At 42.7% G+C, this 26,549-nt stretch overlaps 1 protein-coding gene across 3 annotated transcripts in view; it reads right to left on the bottom strand.

The window, feature by feature from the left end:
• Positions 1–26,549, bottom strand: part of KCNIP1 (potassium voltage-gated channel interacting protein 1) — a 620,696-nt gene that overhangs the window by 495,751 nt on the left and 98,396 nt on the right. The window contains exon 2 of one of the 3 annotated variants that reach the window (XM_090065221.1): positions 24,438–24,506. The exons of the other annotated variants lie outside the window; for them this stretch is intronic. Within the exon in view, the coding sequence (XP_089921347.1) occupies positions 24,438–24,506 (69 nt within the window). The remainder of the gene's footprint in view (positions 1–24,437; positions 24,507–26,549) is intronic. 3 annotated transcript variants of the gene reach the window in all.

The following is a 26,549-nucleotide window of genomic DNA, read 5'->3' as shown; positions in this document are numbered from 1 at the left end:
TACAACTCATTTTTAAGCCATTCTAATAATACAGCATTTTAAACCATTTTAATAATAAAAATGGTGTGTTCCTGTAGGGATTACTACCAGCTCTAACAAACACTTTTAACTGACATTTAAATGTCAAGCTATTATGTTAAATATTATAGGTGTTTCATTTTTTTAGCTCAGGAGAAATATAAACATATGACACTCTCCTAATAACCAGCCACTTTAATTGTTGATGGGCTTCAATATCTGGGGAAAAAAAACTACAAAGGAAACATTTCAACAGGGCTGCCTGATGACTTTGCAATACAATAGCAGAGATGCACAGTGAGAGCCAGGCCTGTAAGGCCACAAGTTAATCTAACTAACAACTTACTGATGTAATTCACTTATACATGTCAAATTAAAAAAGATTCCCCGGATATGCACAACAATGAAACCCCAAACCACTAGCTATTATTCAATAAGATTATATGTTGAGTTTCTCATTTATCTTTTTTTCTCCAGATCTTACTTACCAGCTGTCTGCCTGTAATTTATCCCCACCAGTCACACAACAGCAATGATGTTCAGAAGACTGACCTGGAATAGTCAGTGTTTTCATCTTCTGGGAGTAAGGTGGTCTGTATTAAATTAATCTCACACTTAAGCTATATATAAACTTTTTTTCAACACCACTAGGACAATATGAATGTACATAAATAAACCTAAATCAAATTTGCCAGTAATTCTTAGAGTTCCTTTTATAATGGGCAGATCCAGGATGGGTACAATGGTGCAGTCATACCCCACTTTGATTCCTGGTCTACCTAAAGTCCAATACCAACTACCTGGTAATGGTAGCAGCATCTCAAGTCAGACAGCAGCAAGGGAGTAAATTCACTTCATGGCTCATTATAATCCATCTGACTCCTTTTAAAATGTTAATTCCACAGGTGTTAACAATCCTTACTCCTTTTTGTCTTGATGTTCCACTAATCAAGCTACCTTTACTTCTGCAATGCTGCTGTTTGTTAGCTGCTCCTGAAAACATGGGTCCTATTTCACAGCAGATTGTTTTTAACTCTAGGTGAAAACATATCTCAAGTGTGGATATAATTTTCAGTGAAGCATCAGATTCACTGCTAAGATGCTCAAGGAGGCTAGAATGAATCTGAAAAAGAGATGTACATTTAATCCTAATGACTAAAATACTAATGAAACAACATCTTTTGATTATGTTTTTGCCTACATCATTGTGGTTTTTTATACATGAGATATGATATATCAAACTAATTCACATTCCAATAAAGATATACTTGTTTTGATTGTACTCTGAATAATATAGCCCTAGGAAGCTAGCATGTTAGTAAAAGCCCTAGTTTCTTTTTAACTGGAAAAAAATATGTGCTGTGTTATATGTGATGATGTACCACCCCATCTGCACCCCACTTTGCAAAATCCTAGATCTGTTCATGCCCCTTACCCTTTTTATTTCTGTTCTTTAAACAGAAGTTTTAAGAGGATTGCTTCTGCTGATTCCAGATATCAAAGTTGTGTCATGTTTCCCAGGTAGCTGCCTCTTCCCAAACTCTATTTAGTTCTTCTACCCTTTGTAAATGGGTACCCTTCCCTCTATCCTTCCCTCAGGTTGGGGTGGTTCCCAGTGACCTAATCACTTTTTGACTGTGTTTCTGATTTACACAACTCCATGCCCCCATTTTCCAATCATGAGAACTTTCAGGACCAAAGACCTTTCCCACAGTAGACAGTGGTAGTATTTAGGAACTCATAAGTAGAGGTACCTTCTTCAAAGCAAATTATATTATTTTTTTGTCAAAAATCATATCAAATCAGCAGGTACCCAGAGAAACAGATTTAAAGCAAGGTACCTACATGTGTGCTGTTTAAATAACTATGCTTAGCATTTCCCGCAAGCCCTTTGGTCTGCTTGGTATGCAGTTTTTAACAGTCAATCTGTGCCCACCTGCAACAGCTGATAACAAATCCTAAACCCTTTCTGGAGGCTAGCATCTACCAATATCCCCTTTGATTAGGTATGGCTTGGGGACAGCACACTTGCTAGCCTGAGCACAGCCAAGCAGAGGTACCTCCCTAGTTAACATTTCCCAAAATTTGCCATGGTTCACTTTAGGATGATACCCCTATCTCTGCTCTTGTTCTGCCTATTAATTTAACAGAAAAAAAAAAATCAGGCTTAGATTCTGATCTTATCATGACTTTGAGATCCAAGATGCTTGCTAAATTATTTCACCAGATAGCAAATAATCCATCATGAACAAGCACACACAAGTAGACAGAATAATCTTTTAAAAAAATCACATATTTTTATTCATCATAGTAGCAATAAATATAAACATTTCAATTGAATTTGTGCCAACAGTAACATTAGCCTAACTTTGCTGTTCCTAAAGTCAAAGGCAGATTTTTCATAGACACAACACTGAACACCCCACACCCTGAAGGTGGAAGATGTGGGTTTTGTACGTATGTAACCTGCCCTATATGCCACAGGCTTTGCCAAATCATTTACAACTTGTATTTAACAAGGAAGTATTGCCTAGTGTGAGTATAGTTTAGAGCAGATGTTTGCAATCACCACTTTTAACTAAATGAGCAAACTACAATCTCACAAATACTTAAAATGATCAAAACAGGAACAAGTAAGACATTGGCAAGCCCAAAGATACTACTTTAAAGCTGCCAAATCAAATTCAATGAGACAAAAATAAAATAGGATGCAAACAAATCAACATCTGACTAGCCAGGTTAATGCTCTTGAATCCCCTCCATGAAGCATTAGTGATATCTACTGCAATGTTTTCCAAACTTCTGATACGTGGGTCTTGCTATTTTTCTAGATTAAAATGGCAGCATGCTTTACTCTTACATCCAAAAAATTATATTTTTATATATTTATAAAATTTATATATATATAAATTTATTTTTATATATATAATTTATATATATAGATATAGATTTTTTTGGATGTAAGAGTGAAGTGTGCTGCCAATTTTAATCTAGAAAAATCAGTTAAATATGATAAACAAATTGTTCATCATCAATTTTTAGGGAGTTCATACTTATAATAGGGAGTTAAAATTGAAGGCAACATACATGTACTTTCCTAACCTTCAGCTGAAGTTAAATTCTGTCCTTTTGACATACCTCTTGCAGTGGGATATGCAGATATTCAGAATAAAATCATTTGTGTTCCGGTAGACTTCCTGTCAGAGGATTTTGAACAAGTCTTTGAAGAGACACGGATTAAGGCATGAACATTTAGCAAGCAGGTTGGATCTCAAAGTCATGATGACATCAGACTCTAAGTTTGCATTTAGCCCTCATATTTTTTGCTTCTAAAAAGAAAAAATGAAAGAAAGCAAAACAACCTTAAAAGATGAACCAAGCAGTAATAAAACTGCTGGAGACATCAGAGAGACAAAATCAATAGCTCACAGAGGCTTGAACATTTGAAGGTAATTTTAATTCAAATGTCCAGTGATACCAATTAAGTATTAATATGTTTAATTTCACATCTCATTGAAACACATGAGAAAGAAAAGACACAATCATAACATGAAGATTGCATAATTGTTTTGACTTCTCACTTTGGCATTGTTTCTGGCTGGCACTTAAGAAATATTATCATTTGTCTCCTTTCCCTCACAGCTTGACTTGTTAAGACAAAGGGGGAAAAAGCATATGTTGAATTTCTCCTGTGGCAAAGCTTTTTATCCTAGCATCCTATAGATGTACAGCCCATTGTCCCACTTTAAATACCTTTGAAGCATTCTAGATAATACTTTTTCTGGGACAGTCATAGCCATTCATGCCAGGGACAGTCTGTAAGTGAAAAAACATATTCTACTCACAGATCGGAACCACCTCTAATTAAATATCTGTTTTTAGCCAAAGAGCCAGAGCAAAAGAACCGAGCTTTACAGCCCATCCAAACAAATCAGCCTCCCCAGGTAATCTGGACACTGGTAGAGCTTCATTTAGAGATGACCTATTAAGGGATGTGAGACTAAATGGCTACCTCAGCTGAGAGACTGTTGCTCCTAATACTGCTGAGGCTGTTCACAAATGGGGGTAGACACCACTCCACTAGTCACACTCAGTTCAAGTAGACAAGATTTCACCACGTAAGGGCTCCACTTGAAAAAATGGAAAGTGACTCTGAAGAACAGGCCAGAACCTTAAGGAAAGCAAACAAACAACCCCTTCCCCCACTTCCCCCCCCCCAAATATGGGTCCTCATGCCCTTCCATTAAATCTTAATAATCATAGAAAAATAAAATACAAGTAAGGCATCTATATGTAAATATAACTCCCCTCAAGTTAAGACTTATATGTATGGTGTGTGGGTCTATATTATTATAAAACAAACAAATCACAATATAGAAAGTGTTAAACTAATATTATTTTCTAAAAAATACTGTTAATAGAAATGCCTTAATAGCAAGTACTTAACTATTTTCTAGGGGTGTCTATACATGTGCTCTGGGATGGGGAAGAGGCATTTTAATGAGAGTGGCTCCCAGACAGCCACTCTCATTAAAATGCTACATCATGTGTATGCAGCATCCTATCTCTCAAAATGGCCTCAGGAGGTTTTAACTAAAGCTCATTCAATGAGTTTTAGTTAAAGCGCCTCTGCTGCCATTTTGAAATGGGGGCCACATGACAGTGAGGCATGCTGGAACATCTGCTCTGACGCATTCTACTTAGAACACATTGGAGCATGTGTATAGGCACCCTAGTACACCATGTTTGTGTTAAAAATGGCAGAGATAGTGAACCTAAAACCTGACTAGAATGCTGTCACTGATATGACCATATCATGTTGTGTCATGACTCACATTTCTTGGGCAATATCAGCTCAGTATATTTTATGTTCCTTTTAGGAAATGAAAGGCTCATATAGGATCAAAAAACTATGGAATAGCCTTTATGGTAGAAAAAGCTGCTTGGTAACAGAGATCTGCTGTACATGACTTTTGAAACATACTTTTATTATACCACAACTCTGTCATACACTTAGTCCAAGCCTGGGAAATCAGCCAGTTTCTGTTGTAAGACAGGTAGTTTGTTTTGTCATCTTCTTGGTAATGTTAATACTGATATTTGATAGTGGCACAGACTTATACTACCACAGTGATCTAAGTCAACAGACATGGTGGTAAGTTAAATATTTATTTCCTACATCCATATGGGTAATAATTATCTTCAACTTCAGCTGGCATTGCTGCAATAAATGCCAAAGAAAAGACTTAAAGGGTTAGATGACACCTGTGTATGCACTGCTGGCCATCTGTGACTTATGAGAATATAGTATGGCCTAACCAGCATTTCAAGTACTGGCCTCGGCATTACTAGGTCATTCCTATAATTACCAGATTAATTTGTGTTGAATTTTTCAAGGATAAACTGTGTCCTTGAGCTGGAGAACTGAGGGAAGAAACCTTCCTCCTCTTTTCTCTGTCTGTCTGGATCTTAGATCCAGGTCCAGTGATAATTAATCCTCTCTTCCCCAGGAGGAAGCACGTGGGGGCAGAAAATGAAGCACACTGAGCTTTGGGTTTGCTTTGCCCCAGCTTGTTTGTTAGAGTAGCTGCTCAGTGGTGAGTTAGGAAAACAGGTGGCAGCTACATCCTTTCAAGGTCTACAGCATAAACTTTTTCTCCCAGAACAAGAAGGCAACAGAGAAGGAAACCTGAGTTAGAGCCTGACCAATCCAGTACTTCAGGTTACGCTGTTAGGCCTTTCAGCTTAGTCTGTGTAGGACAGAATTTCACTGTTCTTATTCATGCAGAATGACACCCGACTCTGCAAGTTCCTGTTGTAACCATGGGAGTAAGGGTGGTAGATTATGACCACTGAGGACATCTAAATATTAATGGAAATCTGTTTCTGCATAGGTATATGGGTTGGCTCAAAGTGGTGTTTAACACCTTAACACTAGGCCTACTATTTATTCATTTTCTTACATATTTTGATTTTTACTGGCTTGCCATTAAAATTAGTGGAATATCAGGACTCTACATTATAAGCCCATGTTTAGTTTGTTCTAGTGACACTTGTTCTTGTGCCCTTGTCATAAATTAGATGTTTTTTTCCCAGAGTTTGAGATTGTGATCACAAGGTATTTAGCAGAATTGAGCAGAGTAACTGGAATCTAACAGGGCTGTGATGTGAATGCTTCTGCAATGGCTGTTATGGCATTTGGATGGGGACTGGGGAGAAGGGATGTGTTGAAGGCAGGATGGGGAATGGTGACACTGATACAGTGGGAGATAAGGATCCTTCCACAATTGCATTATGCCCTAGTCTGTGTGATAACTTCTGATTCTACCTGTAACATCTCAGTGGGTATAATTATTTAAAAGCAGATTATGGCTATACATATGTGCTGCAGCTGCACTGAGACTTAAGGAGTGATGTATATCTATTAGTTTATTGTACATGGTTTATGAAGACAGAAAGTATATAGGATCCATTTCTTTGTTCATGCACTTGACAAGCTGAACAATGCGGAAAGAGTTTATTTGCCAGATTTTGTGGATAGATTCAGCAGCAGCAAACATTCCAAAAACATTTCCTTTAATTAGTATTCTTTTCCGTCTCTGCTCATCATCAGATTTCTTTTCCCCCACTAACTTTTCTAATGTTGCTTAACTTTCTTGCATCCTTTCCCAGCGGATGGCTTGATTTTGAATGGCATGTTGAAACTCAAGTCTCATAAGACTATCTTCTGACATGTATGGGTTAATGAGTTACATAGGGACAGCCTTTATGATGCAGAAAATGAAATTATACTACAGAGACCATTTGTTGCCACTTTACCATTTTTTACATATGCACTGCAACTCATTCACACTTTGGAGTCTTGAAATCCCAATAGTTACTTAAGTCATATATTGCCTTGAAGAAATAATTCTTTGAATAATATTATATTCTTGTAGAAAAAGGAAAAATGTTTCCTTTCTTGTACAGAAGGAATTTTTTTTGGTTTTAGAACTAACTGACATATCTGCTGCACTACTTTTATCCCCTTCAGTTTTGAATTTTTAGAATCCTATATATTAACTGCACTTTCTTAACATTAAGCACATATGCAAAATATTTAAGGTTTAATTATACTGATGGCTGTGAATAAATTACTTATATTCCAAAAAGATGTAATTACATAAAATCTGAGGGTAACCAGAAGTACACTCAGGTCTCTCTTTATGAGAGGGTTGTGTTCCAAAAAAACCTTGCATAAAGCGAATCCATCATTACATGTAATCTGGATACATACCAGCCTCACTATACTGCCCCCCCAAACCATGACAAATTCAAACAGTGATCTCACAATACAATAACTGCTGCGGGGAAAGGCTGCAAGCTCTATGCTGCAAGCAGCGGCACGCGCAGCTGGTGCATCACTGAGGGAGCGTGGGGAGAGCACCTTCTCCACGCGGCCCTGCTGTTCCCGGCTTCCCAGCCTCCAAGCCTCCATAGCCTGGTGGGCATGATCTGGTGCACCAGGGAGCTCCTAGCTTTTTCATGCAGCTGGGCTGGAGCAGCTCCTGGGTTGTGCCCACTGGGCCGGAGAGGCACCTGGGGCAGGGAAGCAGGGTGGCAGGGAATGGCAGCTGCTTGTCCTGCAATGCCTTGGGGATGCACCTCCTGTTCCTGCTGGTCTCTGAGGGGTGCAGCCCCACACCACAGGAGGAGCATGGCCAGGGCAGTGTGGTGTGGTGCATTGGGACCATGCAGGGAAAGGAGCTGAGCCAGGTCCAGGATCAGGGCCAGGGCCCACTGCGCCTGTGCATCTGCCCCTTCCCCTTGGAAGTATGCACAGCAGTGGGGAGCCGGTCCTCCCCTGACGAGCTACCAGAGGCTCCATCCTGCTCCCTGCTGGGGCCCTGCAGATGCACACTGCAGCCCCGGGCCCCAAGCACCCATTGAGTGGACAGCAGCCCCAGCCTAGCCCGGCTCCCTCCCTACAGGGCCTCAATCCCCCTTTTCTACTCTAGTTACCTGCCAGAGCTGCCCTCGAGGCTACTTGGGACCACATGCATGCACTGTACGTGCACGTGGCACCCCCATCTCACCATCTTCCTTCCGCTTCCTCCCAGCTCCCTGCAGGCACAAACTCTACCAGCCTGCAGGGAGCTCATTGCTGGCCAGCTTCGCATATGATTGGATTTTTCTTGCACAAAGCAAATTTCTGGTGTAAATAAGGTCGTCATAAGCGAATTCACACAAAACAAATTTGCATAAAATGAGCCGAGTGTACCTTTGTTATGTAATTAGCTTTCTAATAACTGTATTGACTATGTGTTGCAGAATATAGCTTTAAATATAACATTACAAAGAGCTGACATAGATCTAAGCTGATGATACCTCTATATTATCATGAAGTTAGGCTTTTACTTATTCGAATGGCAAGAGGAGCTATCAAAAAAATCCATACCCGTCCCTTAGTTACAATAATTGTGGTGTAGCTACAGTGTAATTACAGAGATACTATTATAAATAATATGGGAACTTCACTAGTCCTTTGATCTTCACTAAATATTTTATTTCCACTGAGGACAGTGACAGCAAGTGGTGCCCAATACTTTAAAAAATATGACTCTGAAGAGCTTATATCCAGTCATTCCACATTTTCATCTTTGTGTCTTTGTAAAGTATTATCATTTCCTTACCAAAAAGTTCTTTTTAAATGTATTTTTAAATTAACATATTCTTTATTCTCTTCAGATTCTGATGCCATCTCTCTTGACTTACCTTATATCATCCCTCTATAAGTAGACACATAATACCTTAACTTACTGAATGTGTGCGGGATGCAGAGTTGTTAGTACTGTATCAAATATATGCTGATTTTTTTCAGTCTTGTTTAACTACTGCTCTAACAGGAAGATGAGAATCTTACAGTTTTTGAGAGGAGCAAATGAAAAAATGTTAACCTAAGGTTGGTATTTACCATTAGTCACATAAACAGTTTTTTCTTTGGACGAAAAAGGTGACAGGAGATGTTAAAAGGGAAACAAGGCAATTAATTGTCCTTTGAGCCACAAAAATCTATCCTCTCTTGGATACATAGGGGACATCAGATATAGACATAAGATATGGCAAGTGAATTAGCCACGCTGAAAATAGAGGTATCTTGGTAGGTTAAATGTTCTCTTCAGCACTGAAGCTGAACTTGGACTGCTGCTGCCTTGCCCCTTTAGTGCTATTTTATTAAGTCCATTGTAATGGATAATGTTAACATAGAATCTACAGTGTGTGTATATATATGTGTACACACACACACACACACTCTCTCTCTCACTTTATGTGCTTCTGAGGGAGGTGGTGCTCTCCCCTACCTTGGGAGACTTCAAGAGGAGATTGGACAAGAACCTTGCTGGGGTCATATGACCCCAGTGCTCTTTCCTGCCCAAGGCAGGGGGTCAGACTATATACTGAGCTCCCTTCTGACCCTAACAACTATGAAACTATATATTATTTCTAATACAGAAGAAAAGAAACACATACAAAAATGGGCAGAGGATACCATTAGTGGGGTGGCATCAGTGGGCCAGCTGAGAAATCAGCCCAACTACAAATATGTATTTGTATGCTTCAGAAAAGTTAAATCTGCAGCTGCTGAGCCTGATTTTGCATCCTTCCTGAGCTCGACTAGACCAAAACGGAAGTAAGAAATGGAGAGATGACAAAGGTAGCCTTAGCTCACCATTCACCTCCACATACTGTGGGTCTCTTCAGCAATGAATTAGAGCATCCTCTGTGCTACAGCAGCTCTCTGCAGGCTATGATGGGAGACAAGCATAGTCAGATTTCAGTGCTGCTCTCTAACAAAACTGAGGTGGAGAAAGAGTGATAGGGCCAACTATACTAGGGAAGCCTCTATCCAGGGGTGTCCAACCTTTTGGAATGTGGGGCCAGATCATGAACTTTCTATCACCCAGTGGGCTGGCAAGCCATATTCAAAGACCTCACAGGAAGCGGTATCACATCACCGCCCCGCCCCCCCAAATGAAAGTACAGTGTTTACTTGTTTACTTTCATTTCCTATCGCAGCACCTTGGGCCTCAGAAAATAGCTTGGAGGGCCGCATGTTGGACAAGCCTGCTCTATGCTAAAGATATCCTTTGGTTGGGAGATGTGCTATTTTATAAGCCTCCTTCTGCTGTAATGTAGTTGCAGTGAAAAAAAGGAAAACCCCTTATTTAGATAGAACTTAAAAGAGATAGCAGACATATTTATACAAACATATTATTGAGAGCATGGATATATTATTTAATTTAGAGTGATAATTGGTAGTGCAAAAATCTATTTTGTCAGAAGCAGTGTTGGGTTCTGGGGGAAAATGTTAGCTCTTGAACTAAACCACTGTTTACTGCAGAGACCTTTACAGATATCCATAGGAGGTGGGGCAAGAAAAGAGATGTTCAGAAAAAAAGCATTCCTGTGGCAGTAGCTCTACACAGGAAGCAATTATGGAGAGTACTACAGGAAAGTAAAAATCAAATGTACATTTTTTTTGGTTTTCAGTCAGTCCCATTTACATTTCTAAAGTGCCTCAGGCACAGTGCAGAGTTAACGTATTCAGCACATAACAATACATCAGTGAAAAGGTAGAATCAAAACACACATTTATGTGACAGCCTGATCAAAGATAATCACGTTACACTGTAGCTAGAGACTTTGGCTTATGAAGACCTCCCAGTGACTTTAATAAGAAGTTTTCTTAGAAAGGGGCTGCAGAATGAAGACCTTTATAGATAAAACAGGTTACTTCAACAGCCTGGGAATTAATGGTGCTCATATGACAGGAAGTCACATGGACTCATAAAAACAATACAGAACATGGAAAGTGAATTAGTAAGTGAACAAATAAAAATAATGAATCCCAGTTTACAGCTATATTGGAAAACAGAGGTGTTTTAATAATATTGATTTACTTTGGTTTCTTAAAAGGTATTGAACAATATTGTCCTTTAATGCCCATATTCCACTGGACTCTCCAGACTGTTGCTGCTAGCAACTAATAAATCTCAATACAAATGATACAAGGCCAGCAGTAGCAGTGTTGCAAAATGTAATCATAGCTCTGTGAACCAGCTAGCAGGTGAGCTTCACATTTTTCTACCCTCCCTGAACACAGGGTCAGAGCAGACTCAAACCTTCTTTGCTTCTGCCTTACCTGACCACAATGTACCATATTTACTCAAATCCAAGAGGAGATTTTTTTTCCCATTCAACATGGGGGGGAAAGGCCCCTGTTCTTGGATTTGAGACCAAGCAGGGGTGCAGTGGCTACAGATGGGAGGGACAGATGCCGGGGAGCACAAGCAGGGGAGGGGGTGCAGATGGGTAGGGGGCAAGTGGTCAGGGGGTGGGGAGCAGGCAGCAGCGGGGGCAAGTTACAGGCATGTAGATACCATGAGGGGGCAGGCAGCAAGTGGTGGGTGAAACAGGGGCAGGGGGAGGGGCCTGAATCCCCACTGCCTGCCCCCCTGCTACTGCTTTTCCCAGTGGAGCAGCAAGAAAAGTAAATTTAAAGGCAACCCTCTAATAATTAGATTCTATATATGCTATACATATGGAAAGTTATAACAACTTTATAAATTTTACATGTTCAGAATCTCATGTGGGATATCTTAAATTTGAAGTATTCTTGGATTCAAGTAAATATGGTAAGTAAATACAGTAGCTTTACACACACAGAGCTCGTAACAAAAATGTACTGCTGTTATCAGTATCTTTTAATGCTTAACGAATATTAAAAATTCAGAGCTTGTAATCCCCATATCCATAGTTTCATAGTTTATAGGGTCGGAAGGGACCTGAGCAGATCATACAATTATAGAAGTAGGGTCAGAAGGGACCTTATAGATCTTCAAGTCCGACCCCCTGCCGGGGCAGGAGAAAAAACGGCTCAAATGATCCCAGCTAGGTAGGCATCAAGTCTCCTCTTAAAGACCCCCAGGGTAGGAGCCAGCATCACTTCCCTTGGAAGTTGGTTCCAGATCCTAGCCGCCCTAACTGTGAAGTAGTTCTTAGGGATATCTAATCTAAACCTACTCTCCAACAACTTGTGGCCGTTATTACTTGTTATGCCAGGGGGCGCTAGGGGAAACAAGGTCTCCCCCAAACCCTTCTGGTCCCCCCTAGTGAGTTTATAGATTGTCACCAGGTCCCCCCTCAGTCTTCTCTTGTGAAGGCTGAACAGGTTCAGGTCTCTCATTGTAGGGACTGCATTGAGTCCACCCCCCTGCCATGGCAGGAAAGAGTACTGGGGTCAAAACCCCCCAGCAAAGTGATTGTCTAGCCTTGTCTTAAAGACTCCCAGGGTAGGAGCCAGCACCCCTTCTCTTGGAAGTTGGTTACCGATCCTAGCCGCCCTGACTGTGAAGTAGCGCCTCCTGATATCTAGCCTAAATCTACCCTCTGCCAGCTTGTGACCATTATTCCTGGTCACTCCTGGCAGTGCCTGGGGGAACAGGGACTCCCCCAGTGCCTGCTGGTCCCCCCGATCAGTTCATAAATGGCCACCAGATCCCCCCTCAGCCTTCTCTTGTGGAGGCTGAACAGGTTCAGGTCCCGTAGCCTCTCCTCATAGGGCCTGCCCTGCTGCCCCCAACATGTGAGTGGCCCTCCTCTGGACCCTCTCCATGTTGTCCACATCCCTCTTGAAGTGCAGCGCCCAAAACTGGACGCAGTACTCCAGCTGTGGCCTGACCAGTGCTGCATAGAGGGGGAGGATCACCTCCTTGGACCTGTCTGAGATGCATCTGTGGATGCATGACAAGGTGCGGTTGGCCTTCCTGATTGCATCCCCACACTGCCTGCCCATGTTCATCTTGGCATCAATGATGACTCCAAGATCCTTTTCTGCCTCTGCACTGACGAGAAGGGAGTTCCCCAGCCTGTAAGTACGGTGCTGATTGTTCCTCCCCAGGTGCATCACCTTGCACTTGTTGGTGTTGAATCCCATCCTATTCTTATCCGCCCACCCCTGTAACCTGTCTAGGTCTGATTGCAACCTGTTCCTCCCTTCTAGCATGCCCACATCCCCCAACATCTTAGTGTCATCAGCAATTTTGAAGAGGGTGCTATTTACCCGCTCTTCCAAGTCACTGATGAAGATGTAGGAGGGCAAACTTCAACAAGCTAAGGAGGATAGTTGGAGAAGCGCTGAGGTCCCGGAGGGGAGGGGAGCCAGGTCTCCAAGGAGAGTGGTCGCTCCTTAAGGAGACGATCCTCCAAGCCCAAAGGAAGGTAATCCCAACGAGGATCAAAGGGAGCAGGAGAGCACGCAAGCCTCCACAGCTCACCAAAAGCATCTGGGAATGTTTCCTTTCTCAAAAGGAGGAGTATACCCAATGGAAAGAAGGGGTCATCACCAGGGATGACTATTGTGCTTGGGGATGTAGGGGGGCAGTTTGGAAGTCCAAGGCAGAGATGGAATTAGGACTAGCTTCTCAGTTTAAGGACAATAAGAAGTCCTTTTTTAAATACATAAGGGGTAAAAAGAAGGTCCCGGGTAATGTGGGGCCCTTGCAGAACGTGTTGGGAAATGTGGTCGTCACACCAGACGGCAAGGCTAACATGTTTAATGATTTCTTTGCCTCCGTCTTCCTAAGTAGGGACCAGAACAGCCACCTCCTTGCTGGGCCCCCCTCAGGCCCTGGGGGAGGCACACCTGGGCCATGGGTTAGCGAGGATTTAGTTAGGGAGCTTCTGGAGGGGTTGGACGTATTCAAGTCAGGCGGCCCAGATGATCTCCACCCTAGAGTTCTAAAGGAACTGGCCGAGGTCATTGCAAGTCCCCTGGCATGGCTTTACGAGCTCTCGTGGTGCTCTGGTGAAGTACCGGAGGACTGGAAGAAGGCCAACATGGTTCCCATCTTCAAAAAAGACAGGAAGGAGGACCCAGGAAACTATAGGCTGGTTAGTCTTACCTCGATCCTAGGCAAGTTGTTTGAGAAAATTATGCTGGCACACATCCAGGAGGGGCCAGCAGGGGACTGCATGCTTAGGGGCAACCAACACGGGTTCATCAGTGGCAGGTCCTGTCAGACCAACCTGGTGGCCTTTTATGATCAGATCACCAGATCATTAGATACAGGGGTAGCAGTGGATATAGTCTTCCTGGACTTCCGGAAGGCTTTTGACACTGTCTCTCACTCTGTTCTCATTAAGAAACTGGGGGGCTGTGGTGTAGACACCCACACAGTCAAATGGGTCGCCAACTGGCTGGAGGGCTGCACCCAAAGGGTGGTAGTGGATGGGTCCTTCTCAACCTGGAAGGACATGGGCAGTGGGGTTCTGCAGGGCTCGGTCCTTGGGCCCACGCTGTTCAACATCTTCATCAGTGATTTGGACGAGGGGGAAAAAGCACCCTGTTTAAATTTGCTGATGACACTAAGATGTGGGGGGGACATGGGCACACTGCAAGGATGCAACAGGCTACAATCAGATTTAGACAGGTTACAAGGGTGGGCGGATGAGAATAGGATGGGTTTCAACACAGACAAGTGCAAGGTGATGCACCTCGGGAGGAAGAACCGGCACCATACCTACAGGCTGGGGAACTCCCTTCTTGTCAGCACGGAGGCAGAAAAGAATCTTGGAGTCATCATTGACTCCAAGATGAACATGGGCCGGCAGTGTGGGGAAGCAGTTAGGAAGGCCAACCACACCTTGTCGTGCATCCACAGATGCATCTCGAGCAGGTCCAAGGAGGTGATCCTTCCCCTCTGTGCGGCACTGGTCAGGCCGCAGTTGGAGTACTGTGTCCAGTTCTGGGCACCACACTTCAAGAGGGATGTGGACAACATGGAGAGGGTCCAGAGGAGGACCACTCGCATGATCGGGGACAGCAGGGCAGACCCTATGAGGAGAGGCTATGGGACCTGAACCTGTTCAGCCTCCAAAAGAGAAGGCTGAGGGGGGATCTTGTGACCTGTTATAAACTAGTCAGGGGGGATCAGCAGGCATTGGGGGAGTCACTGTTCCCCCGAGCACCGCCAGGAGTGACCAGGAATAACGGTCACAAGCTGGCAGAGGGTAGGTTTAGGTTAGATATCAGGAGGCGCTACTTCACGGTCAGGGCAGTTAGGGTCTGGAACCAGCTTCCAAGAGAAATGGCGCAGGCTCCTACCCTGGGGGTGTTTAAGAGGAGGTTAGATGAACATCTTGCTGGGGTCGTTTGACCCCAGTACTCTTTCCTGCCATGGCAGGGGGTCGGACTAGATGTTCTGCTCAGGTCCCTTCCAACCCTAGAAACTATGAAACTATGAAACTATGTTGAACAGTGCGGGTCCGAGGACCGAGCCCTGCGGAACCCTACCGCCCATATCCCTCCAAGAAGAAAATGACCCATCTACCACCACTCTCTGGGTGCGGCCCTCCAGCCAGTTGGTGACCCATTTGACTGTGTGGGTGTCAATACCACAGTCCCCCAGTTTCTTAATGAGAGTGGGGTGAGAGACAGTGTCGAAAGCTTTACGAAAGTCCAGGAAGACTATGTCCACTGCTACCCCTGTATCTAAGGATTTGGTGATCTGGTCGTAGAAGGCCACCAGGTTGGTCTGACAGGACCTGCTGCTAATGAACCTGTGTTGGTTGGCCCTAAGCATTATCTTCCCTGCTGGCCCCTCATGGACATGTGCCAGAATAATTCTCTCAAAAAGCTTACCCACAATCGAGGTAAGACTAACTGGCCTATAGTTTCCCAGGTCCTCCTTCCTCCCCTTTTTGAAGATGGGAACTACATTGGCCCTCTTCCCATCCTCTGGCACCACACCAGAGCACCACAAGTGCTCATAAAGCCATGCCAGGGGTCCCGCAATGACTTCAGCCAATTCCCTCAGTACTCGAGGGTGGAGATCGTCCGGACCAGCTGACTTGAATACATCCAGTCCCTCCAGAAGTTCCCTAACTAGTTCCTCACTAACCCTTGGCCTAAGTGCGCCTCCCTTGGGGTTTAAGGGGGCCCCAAAGGGGGGGTGGCTGTTTCAGTCCCTGCTCAGGAAAATGGAGGCAAAGAAATTGTTAAATATGTTAGCTTTGTCATCTACTGTGACGACCAAATTTCCTAGCTTGTCCTGCCAGGGCCCCACATTACCCGGAACCTTCTTTTTGCCCCCTATGTATTTAAAAAAGGACTTCTTGTTGTCCTTGATCTGGGTAGCTAGTCCCAGTTCCATCTCCACCTTGGCCTTCCTGACTGCCTCCCTGCATCCCCAAGCAACCGCAGTATAATCCTCCCTGGTGATGGCCCCTCCCTTCCATTGGGTGTGCATCTCCCTTTTAGCTAGGAGACATTCCCAGATGCTTTTGGTGAGCCATGGGGGCTTTTGTGCCCTCCTGCCCACTTTGATCAGTGTTGGGGTTACCTCCCTTTGGGCTTGGTGGATCGTCTCCTTAATGAGCAACCACTCTTCTTGGACACCTGGCTCCCCTCCCCTCCTCTCCCCTCCAGGACCTCAGTGCTTCCCCAACTATTTTTCTTAGCTCACTGAAGTCCACCTTCCTGAAATTTAGGGCTGCTGCCTTGCTGTAGGCCTTTGCCACCTTGCTCTGAATGGTGAATTGCAGCAGGTGATGATCACTGTCGCCCAGGTGGTTGAGCACCATCAGCCCCCTCACCAGCTCATCACCAGTGGCTAGCACCAGGTCCAACACGGCATCTCCCCTGGTGCAGCTGTGCACCTCCTGGGTTAGATGGAGGTCTTGCATTTTGGCTAGGAACCTATGTGAGCGGTCAGACCCATTTACAATAGATTATAATATCCTCAGTGTAGAGAATCCTAGGGGTAGATTCTTAGCTAGTGCAACTTGTTATAACATATGACGTCCAGAAACATTGTGAGAGCTGTAATAATCTATACCAGCTGTAGGTCCATCTTTTTTTCTCCCATAACAACAACTGCCACAGACAGGGAATTAAAATGCCCATGGTCTTAAATTTGCTGGCAAGGCTATTTAACAGCAAATGGAAAGAGATGATAAATATAGAGATGTTTCCTCAGAATATATCTAAAGCTCTAATTCAGTAAAAAGCAGAGGTGTGTAGCAACATGCTGCATTAAGCAGCATCTAAACCATGTTAGAAAGCTTTCTGTTTTGTTTCACTCTTAGTTTAAAAATACAAGCCTTTCAGTGGGCAGATCTGGCAGTTAAGTCCCTGAACACAGGTTATGCCTCCTTACATGCTTTGGCTTCCAGTAACTCTGCTGTAAATATCAGCTCCAAGGTTTATGTGCCACAGCCAGATCTGAAAAATGCTTTAATGATCTTTTCAGCAGCGAGGATCTAGATATGAGATATTTGGTGCAAAAGGCTTTAAAAAACAAACAAACAAGAAATTAGTGAACTTCAGACCAGATTAAGACTACATGTTTTTTTCTCATTTCAGACCAGGTTTAAGAGTACATTTTTTTTTCTCATTTAATCTGGCTTTTTGCTCTATCTGATATCTATGTAAGGAATAACACTAAGGGAATAAGTTATGACAACTGCCAACATTGGGCCAGATGTTGCTCTCTTCTGCATGCTAGAGAGCCAGGTTGAATGCCAGGATATATGTAAAGGGCCAGAAATCCAGAATAGTGGCTTCAAAACATTCATCTTCCTGCCTCCTATTCCATGGAAGCTCCCTTGGCAAACATCATGTAAACTGGTCTCCCCTATGTATGGAAATGGAACTACTGAGCAGGAACTTTATATGCACACTCATACACACACTCTCTCCCCCTGTTAACTTAACGGCACACATCCACAATGGAATCAGATGCTACTCTGGTGCTGGAGTACAGCAGACAGCATGACCATTTGTGTTAATGGCATAATATAATTAAAAACCTGACCAAGCAAGATGGCAGCCAACAAAGTGAGGCAAATCTATTTAAAAAAAAAAACCGTATATAGGAGGCTTACTTCTAGTTTTGAATTCAGAACTAATCAGGCTCTTATGCATGCATATGTATGCAATTAAATATGTATTATTTCCAGCTGTTACCACATGGTGATCTCTCATATTTCCCATAATATAGTGGGATAGATCCAAGATAAGTGAGCCATATTTTTTGGCCTGTGATTTTTTTAATTCTTCAAATTTACATTGGTATAACAGATCAGAATTCAGACCTTCCCTCTGAGAGTATGATAGATATATTTATTTTTAGCAAACATTATGAAAAATAATCATTTTCATCCTGGTATCTTGATAATTGCTTAAGGAGGTTCAGAAATAAAAAAAACAGATTTAAAAGACAAGACCCCAATATTTTGGTAGATGGCCTTCAAAATACGGAGAGAGAAATATTCCTGCTATAGAGCATGCCTTTCTCTTTCAGCATGTGTATAATTATAGATAAGCACTTTGAACATCCAATGCATCTCCCATAAAATGAGACATTCACATATTGTGGCTTAATGAAAAAAACCGAAAGAGATGTACCAAATTGTTGGTTAACAGGCAGCTGCTTCATAAATGCCTTCCCCCATCTGTTTTCTGCTTCCTTTCCATCATCTCATTGAATCTAATGTCTATAAAATGCTGAGATGAATGTTTCAAGGCTTCCCTAAATCTCTGTAAGTGTTCAGTCCATAGCTGCATGTAAAACTTCAATCATGGAATCCTGCTTTCAATAAATTTGTACTGCTGACAATAAGCTACACACACACCCTGCCCCCCCATCATACAGATATTTATTTAGAAGGGGTTCAGATAATGCCAAGAGCACTACTGAAAAAGAATCCTCTGTGTTACTATAGATCCCAATTTTGATGGAAATGAAACTAAAAGGCCCATCATATTAATCTTGCTTTTAAGAATCTTACTGATTTCAATGGAGCTATTAAGTTATTAGAAAGAACAGAATTAAGTAATGCTAGTAAGAATACTATACTGGGAGAAAGTAATTTGATTTAATAAATTGCTTTGTAGCCTTAGAACGTACAAACATTTCTCACAGGGCTCTTAAAAGCATTTCACAATGCAATAGATGTGGCAGGACTGGATAGTTTTTCCTTTTCATGTAAAACATCAGGTAATGGCTACTGTCAGAAAACTGATGCTAGACTACTAGAATTGTCAGTGTGGCAAATTCATCTGTGGCCTTATGAGCCGCACAAACTATGACAGGCAATGGATACTGAGTACCTAGCACACCAACTGGGCTGAGGGACCTGCCATGGAAATCCTAAATAAGAACAGCTTTTTGGTGGGAAGATGTGATGTTAGCTATGATGAGGATCTCACATAAATGAGCCATTCCCTTGCCAGCTCCACTCAATTCCAAATCTCAGTCTCTTGCCTAAGACACAAAATCAGGTAACCTACTTTAAAGGTACAAGTAACTTCCCTGTTTAGCTTCACATGGGTATACAGCTAGGCATGGTTTAAGGAAACTACTTTTGGGCTGAACATATATGTCTCTCTCATATGGATAACTTTTTTCATTTCAGTGAGAATTCTGAAAATCGCTTCTGGTGAGAAACCAAAGTGTGTTGCCTTAGATGGTGAGTTATATTTAACCCAGGCTCACTGCAACTTTATCATGCAGGGATACATTGTCTCCAGCTGATCCTGCTTAATCCAACATAACACAAGACAATACAAATTAAAAACCCACACACTATTTCCTAATCAGCATATGAGAAGCAGGTGTTTCCAAAATAACTGCAAATGGTGAGTGACTGTGATTATCCGCCTCACACACTAATGCTGTGAAGCACATCTATAGTAATCTGGATAATATCTACACTAATTCTCTGAGGATTTGAGCTACTGACACTGCGAAAGAAAACATGATTATTTCTTTATTTTTTTTCCCTGGTGAACAAAGTGAATATATTTTTATTTTAAGTCCATGTTGCTGTTACAAGATACTCGGTCCAAGCTACTTAGCTCCACATTATAATTACCTGTCAAACACTGCTATAAATCTGATCCTACCATCAACAAAAAAACTAATCCTTTGGGAACCTCTTTTTAATTAAACATCTAATGCAGAAATAAACATTGAAATGCATCAATGCATTAATGCATCAAATAAACATTGAAAATATGCACTGCTCCTGTATTAAGAATTTAGCTTGATTTTTGAAGTGTGCCTAATCTAATTCAAATGTAATATTTACTTTGGCGGCAAATCTTCAGGTCTTAATACTTGAGGCAAGGTTGCTGGAGCTTTTCTACTATGTGAGAATTGAAGAGTAACAAATATAATAAGAACAAATATAAAAAACTTTAGTTTGCCTGCTTACCCAAGGCCTTGTTTCACGGAGGCTCAATTTTCACTATTTCCACTGAATGGATAGGTGACATTGCACAAGTCATTTCAGCATTTTGCTTCTGTTCATTGTGCACACTATCTGCATCATTTATATTTAGATAATGAGCATTCCTGTAGGCACTTTGTGTGTGCACATGTGTGCATGTGCACATAATACAGCACCAAACACAACAGGACTTGGTCTTCACAGGGTTTCCATGATACTACACATAATACAAATAGGTATCAATTGAACTTCTGAATCTGGAGCACATATATTTTCTTCCCTTCAAACTAGACCATGAAGTCTCTCCATATCCCCAGGCAATAAAACCCTCCTTTCCACTCAAACTTCAATGCCATCACAGTCTGTTTGTGTACCATGCCCAATAACCAATTAATTTGTGCTGTGTCTTTCTTACAAGCATGGGCTACTGGATGTTCACCTATGTATACCAAAGATTATTTATAAAATCTAAAGTGTCAGGGATTTTATTAGCAGGTTTGTTGAAAAACAATTCCTTTGTGGCTCTGTCCACTCTACCAACAAGTGGAAAAGAAGAATAGAACAAAGAAAAATGTACATAACATTTGTCCAACTGAAGACATTAATACCTGTATGGAAAGAAAGTGTAGTCAGCTGGGATCATTTGCAAGACTCTTCATCTACAAATCATATTTTGGATTGAACTTCTTGGACCAGTTGAAAATTGTGCATTATTTATCATTTAAACAGATCTAATTTACAGCAGCAAGGATTAAAATGAATCCTGGCACAAATCCCCAGGATTTTGAAGAAGATACACTCCTATAGATTTTAAGTCTTTTTTGAAGGAAGAGGAGGCACAATCTAGTTGTGCTCATCTGTGTTTCTCAGAAGCAAACTCAAAGTACAACTGTGTATGTATTAATGTTAACCCTAAGGCTCTGGGATAGATCAGGTCATTGGGAAATAGGGAAGAACTGGTGGAAAAAATAAAGGTGATGGGCAATTTGGGAGAAAGTGATCATAACATGATAACATTCCAAAACTTGGGATGGGAAAAGCACAGACACTAGATTTAAAAAAGTTGGATTGCAACAGACTCAAGGAGTTAATAGGCATGGTGCCATGAGAACACAGACTGAAGGATAAAAGCACCCAGGAGGACTGGTAGCATCTAAAAGGCATAGATGCCCAACAAGAAACTGTTCCAACATGGTGGAAGCTAAGAAGAATAGCAAGAAACCAATGTGGTTGTATAAGAAACTTCTAGAATGCCTCAAATGCAAAGAAAAGCATACAGGCAGTGGAAAAAAAATGAGTAGATTATCAAGGAAGCTTATAAGGAAATAGCAAAAACCAGCAAAGACAAAATCAAGAAGTCAAAGGTAAAAACTGAGTTGCCCCTGGAGAAAAAAATTAAAGACAACAGACAACGTTCTATAAATATGTTGGCCAGAAAAAAAAGACCAAGGTAGCTGTGGGTCCACCATTAAATAGCCAGGGAAAATGCTTAACAGCAGATATAAAGAAGGCAGAGTTATTCAACATCTACTTTGCCTCAGTCTTCACAAAAAAAGCTGCAGCCAATCACCTATGAAGGATTATTTGGATAAGGAAGGTGTAGCAGAGCACTAAGTTTCCTGCTACTTGTAGAGCCAGGATAACTACCCAGGTGCCGGTTGCTAGGGCAACTAGAGGAAACTAGTGACCCACACCTGCCAGTGGTCAGCTGACCAGAAGGGGCAGGGCCTGGCTCCCATTTAAACCCCAGGGTTGAGGCCAGGTAGGTAGGTTCCTGTTGGTAGCTAAGGGGGAAGGAGCTCAGTCTGCATGAGTAAAGGGAAGAGGCCTGAATGCATGTGCAGCTTGATATGTGTGGGAGATGGAACACCCTTGGGGTGGCTCAAATGATGTTTTAGCCAAGCAGCATGAATTTATGTTATAGCCTAGGGGTTTGTGTTTTGTTTGCTGTTTGACCGGTGGCTTGGGTGAAGTTATAAGGGGATGGAGGAGGCCTCATAGGGGGCCTCATGGTAGTGTGGGGATCCTGGCCCCAGAGAGGAGGCAGTCAGATGGGGCTGCAGAGAGCCCGAGTGCCAGTGAGGACACAGCCTTTGGAGGCACAGACCCCAGCACCAGTGAGGGTGCAGCTTTTGGGGGAGACAATCCCTGATCAGTTGTATTTGATTTTGTTTTTTTCTTGATTGGACTGACAGAGGTGGGTTTGGGGTTGCACCCTGGTTTGGAATCTGTGACCCTCTTGTTGTGGGTCCAGGTCCTGTGCCTCTGGGCCAGGGAGAGTCATGCTCCAGAAGGGAGCAGAAAAGGGGGCCATGAGCCTCCAGACACTGGAAGGAAAAGCTAGAGCCCCAGAGTCAAACCCTGTTTCCTGGGTTTGGACAGGGAGGCCTAGCTAGAGAAAAAAGGGGTCTGGCCCTTCTAGGAGGGACTCCAACATACCCAACATACTAGGCAGTATCCTGCTCACATAATAATTTCCATCAAGATGTGGCAGGAGAGATTAGGGCAGGACAGAAAAAATCCAAGGAGGACTTCAAGGGGGCCCCACATAAAGTGCGGATGACCAAGAAGATGGTGCTGGGGAGGGCGACTTGTTACAGAAGGGTACGAGCTGAAGGATGAGATAACGAGAGAGAGAGTTTTTGATGAGTTTGAATGAATTTAAATCAGCAAGGCCTGATTAATTTCATCCCAGGATATTGAAGGAACAGGCTGAGATCTCGGAGCCCTTATATTATATTCATGGAGTCATGGGAACTGGGCAAGGTACCGGAGGACTCTAAAACGGCTGACATTGTTCCCCTCTCTAAAAAAGGGAACAAAGAGGACTCAAGGAACTACAGACCAGTTAGCCTGACCTCAGTATTCGGAAGTTACTGGAACATATCCAAAAGAAAGCCATTTGCAAGCATCTGGAGAAGAGGCTGATCACAAACACCCATCATGGATTTATGAAGAACAAATCATGTCAAACAAACTTGATCTGATTCTTTAACAGAGTAAGTACCTGAGTAGATGTAGAGAATGCTGTGGACATAGCATATCTGGACTTCAGAAACACTTTTGATGAGGTCCAACATGACTTTCTCATAAACAACCTGGGGAAATGTGGCCTGGACAAAATTACTATAAGATGGATAGACAACTACATTGATACCAGCAAGCAAAGTTAGCTACAGATAGATCCACGTCAGAATGGCAGGAGATTTTAAGTAGAGTCCTTCAGGCATCTGTCCTGGGCCCAATACTGTTCAATGTGTTTATTAATGATTTGGAAGCTACAATTGAGAGATTCTTTAAAAAGTCTGCAGATGACAAAACTGGTAAGGATCTTGGCAGGTTGCAGAGTTGGAAAGTGATGCCAGAAAATGATATATAGAGATTTTCTTTTAGGAATTGGCTCGCAGGTAGAGTAGATATTGCATTAGAACAATGGTCCAGGGGAATGGCAAGGGTTAATTGACTTCTAAAAGTCTGTTTGTGACAAAGTTTCATGTTCTCTGCCTTTGAGGCAGAAACTGTGCTCAAAGCTAGCAGGCAAACAGGCCTGGAAAATTTAAAAGTGTGTACTATGAGACCTGTAGAATTGGCATTGGGTCACAGTGACCAGCTGCAAAGCCCTGGGATTTATGATTTTGGTGGATTTGCCAAATTAAGACACTGGTAAATGACCAAATTAAGGTGTATGCATGTAATGGGTTTGTGGGAACAAAGGGATATGCTGATAGGACAGAATGTGGGCAGTATGATGCCCACAGGGAAACCAATCAATGGTACCTGGAAATAGTCATCAGGAGGAAAAGGATACAAAAGGAGGGATTTTCAGAGCAACAGGGTGAATCTTGAGGCCACCATAGGCAGAAAGTATGCCAGCAACCCGTCTCGCCCACTCTGTCAGGAGGGGTGGGTCTTGGCCCTCAACCTCCAAGACTTCTGATGTTAGACAATGGATTTGTATTATATGGTCTTTATGGGGAAGATCCTGCATCAGATAGGGAGTTGGCCTGGATGACCCCTTGAGGTCCTTTCCGTCTTTACTTCTCTGTAATATGATTCTGTGGCTCGTAGGCAGAAAGAGGTGATAATGCTGACCAATTTTAGAAATTGTGTTCTCATTATACTTCGGGGAAATATTAGCAACTGACCTTTGCACGCTCCTGAAGAATGAGGGAAAGGTAAGTAAACGAAGATGGGAAAGTCTTCAGGCCCCAATCCTGCAAACAACCGACAAAAATTAAAGCTTTATGAAGTTAGTGTAACTCCGCATAGGAGTAAAATTGTCAGCATGCAGAGATTTACAGGATTGGAAGCTATTAGATGCATCATTCTGGGTAGGATGTATAGCAATAATGTTCAGCATGCTGATGTAACACAAAATTACTTCTCCAGAGGGAGGAAGGAGCTGCAGAAACAAAAGCAGTCAAAGAATAAAGACTTTCTTCTTCATTCCAGAGATTAAGCCCCAAAGTCCTGATTCAACGCTCAGATGCACACATTCAATCGCAACTGAAGTCAATGTGCTTATGTTTCTACTTTAGTGTGGAATTTTACGTTAACTGAAACAATTTTTAAAGGGATTCCAATAAAATGGGAGCAAAGATTTCTGCAATGATTGTAGTATGCTTTTCCCTATCCACATGGAGTGGGAGAAATATGTTCAACCAATTTAGCATGGCATTTTTTAAAAATAACTAGCTCACCTAACATGTTGCAAGCTAAAGTCATTCCGTTGGCTGGGGGAAAGCTTAGTAAGAATATTACATATCTTTTATGTTGAATTGATTTTATCTCAAGTAAGAAAGAGGCAAGTTGACTTGCAAACTAAAAAGTAGAGTGCCTGAGCTATCCTCAAAGCCCATTCAGAGATGCTAAATGTCAGAACAGAATGGCAGATGAGGATAGACCACATCAGGTGATTCGTGATTTTTAAATTGCGGCACTTTTAATAATATTCAGTGGGGAAGGACAGAAGGAAATGAGTGGGCATGATTGGAAATCCCATTTTGAGCACTTACTGGGCACATCTACACATGCGATTTAATGTGCACAAATAAACTCCTGGGCTTATTACTCTGGAGTTCATTTGTGCGTGGTACATGGAACAGGGTCAGAGATATGGGGGCTCAGTCTACCAGTCTAGGGCTGGTCCAATGGGGCTCCATGTGCTATGGAGGAGTTAGCTAAGACATGAAGGTGCTTCATTGCAGAGCTAGCTGGCAGACAGCCCCTGTGCGGAAGCATCCTTATACCCCAGCCAGCCACTCCACAGCACATGGAGCCCCATCATAACAGCCCTGGCTTTGCTGATTTGATGGGCCTCCATGTGCTGTGGAGCAGCTGGCTGGGGGATGAGGGTGCTTTAGAGCAGGGGCTGCCTGCTGGCTACCCCTGCACTGAAGCACCCTGTGCCCCAGCCTGCCATTGCAGCATCTAAAAATGCCATGCTATGCATGAAAAAACTCCACAGAAGGTTAGGACTTTTAAATGCGAGTCCTAACCTGCTGCAAAGTTTATTAGTTTTGTAGATCCTATTAGGGGAGCATGTGTAGACACTAAGGCATTTACTGCACAATTAATCAGCTGTATAGTAATCATCTCATGTAGATGTGCCCACAGAGAACTTCAGACAGACAGGAAACCATCCCACCACAATACAGAAGCCAATGCATCCATTGGACTCATCACATTCTCTGATTCAGAGCAGCATTGCCATCAGCAACATTAGTAGCAGCAGTGGTAGTACTCGGGCCAGCATGATCCTGCATCTCTAGGGCAGATGCTTGGCAATGCCAATCTGACCAGTACTGTGAATGAAAGAGACCTGGGACAAATAATACTCTGATGTGCATCAATCAATGCATCTCCAGCAAAACCAAGGAAGTGATTCTTCTGCTCTACATGGCATCGGTGAGACCACAGATGGAGTGGTGTGTCCAGTTCTGGGCAACACGCTTCCATAAGGATGTGGAAAAGCCTGAGAGAGTCCAGAGAAGACCCACATGTATGATCAGAGACTTGCACAGCAAGCCATATAAGGTAAGGCTGAGGGACCCAAGATTCTTCAGCCTGAAGTAGGCTGAAAGGGGACTTGGTAGCAACTCACCACTACATCAAGGGCTTGGTGGATAACTGTTCAACACGGCACGCTTAGGGAAAACCAGGAGTAATGGTCACAACCTCCTTAAAGACTGTTTCAGGCTCAACATTAGGAAAAACTTCTTCACAGCTAGGGGGTCCAGACTGTGGAACAGGCTCCC

Source organism: Crocodylus siamensis, chromosome 10 (genome assembly GCF_052110815.1).
Source record: "Crocodylus siamensis isolate JL-2025a chromosome 10, ASM5211081v1, whole genome shotgun sequence".
Classification (NCBI taxonomy): domain Eukaryota; kingdom Metazoa; phylum Chordata; order Crocodylia; family Crocodylidae; genus Crocodylus; species Crocodylus siamensis.
Note: the sequence above shows the minus strand (reverse complement) of the source record. Positions and strands in the feature narration are given on the sequence as shown.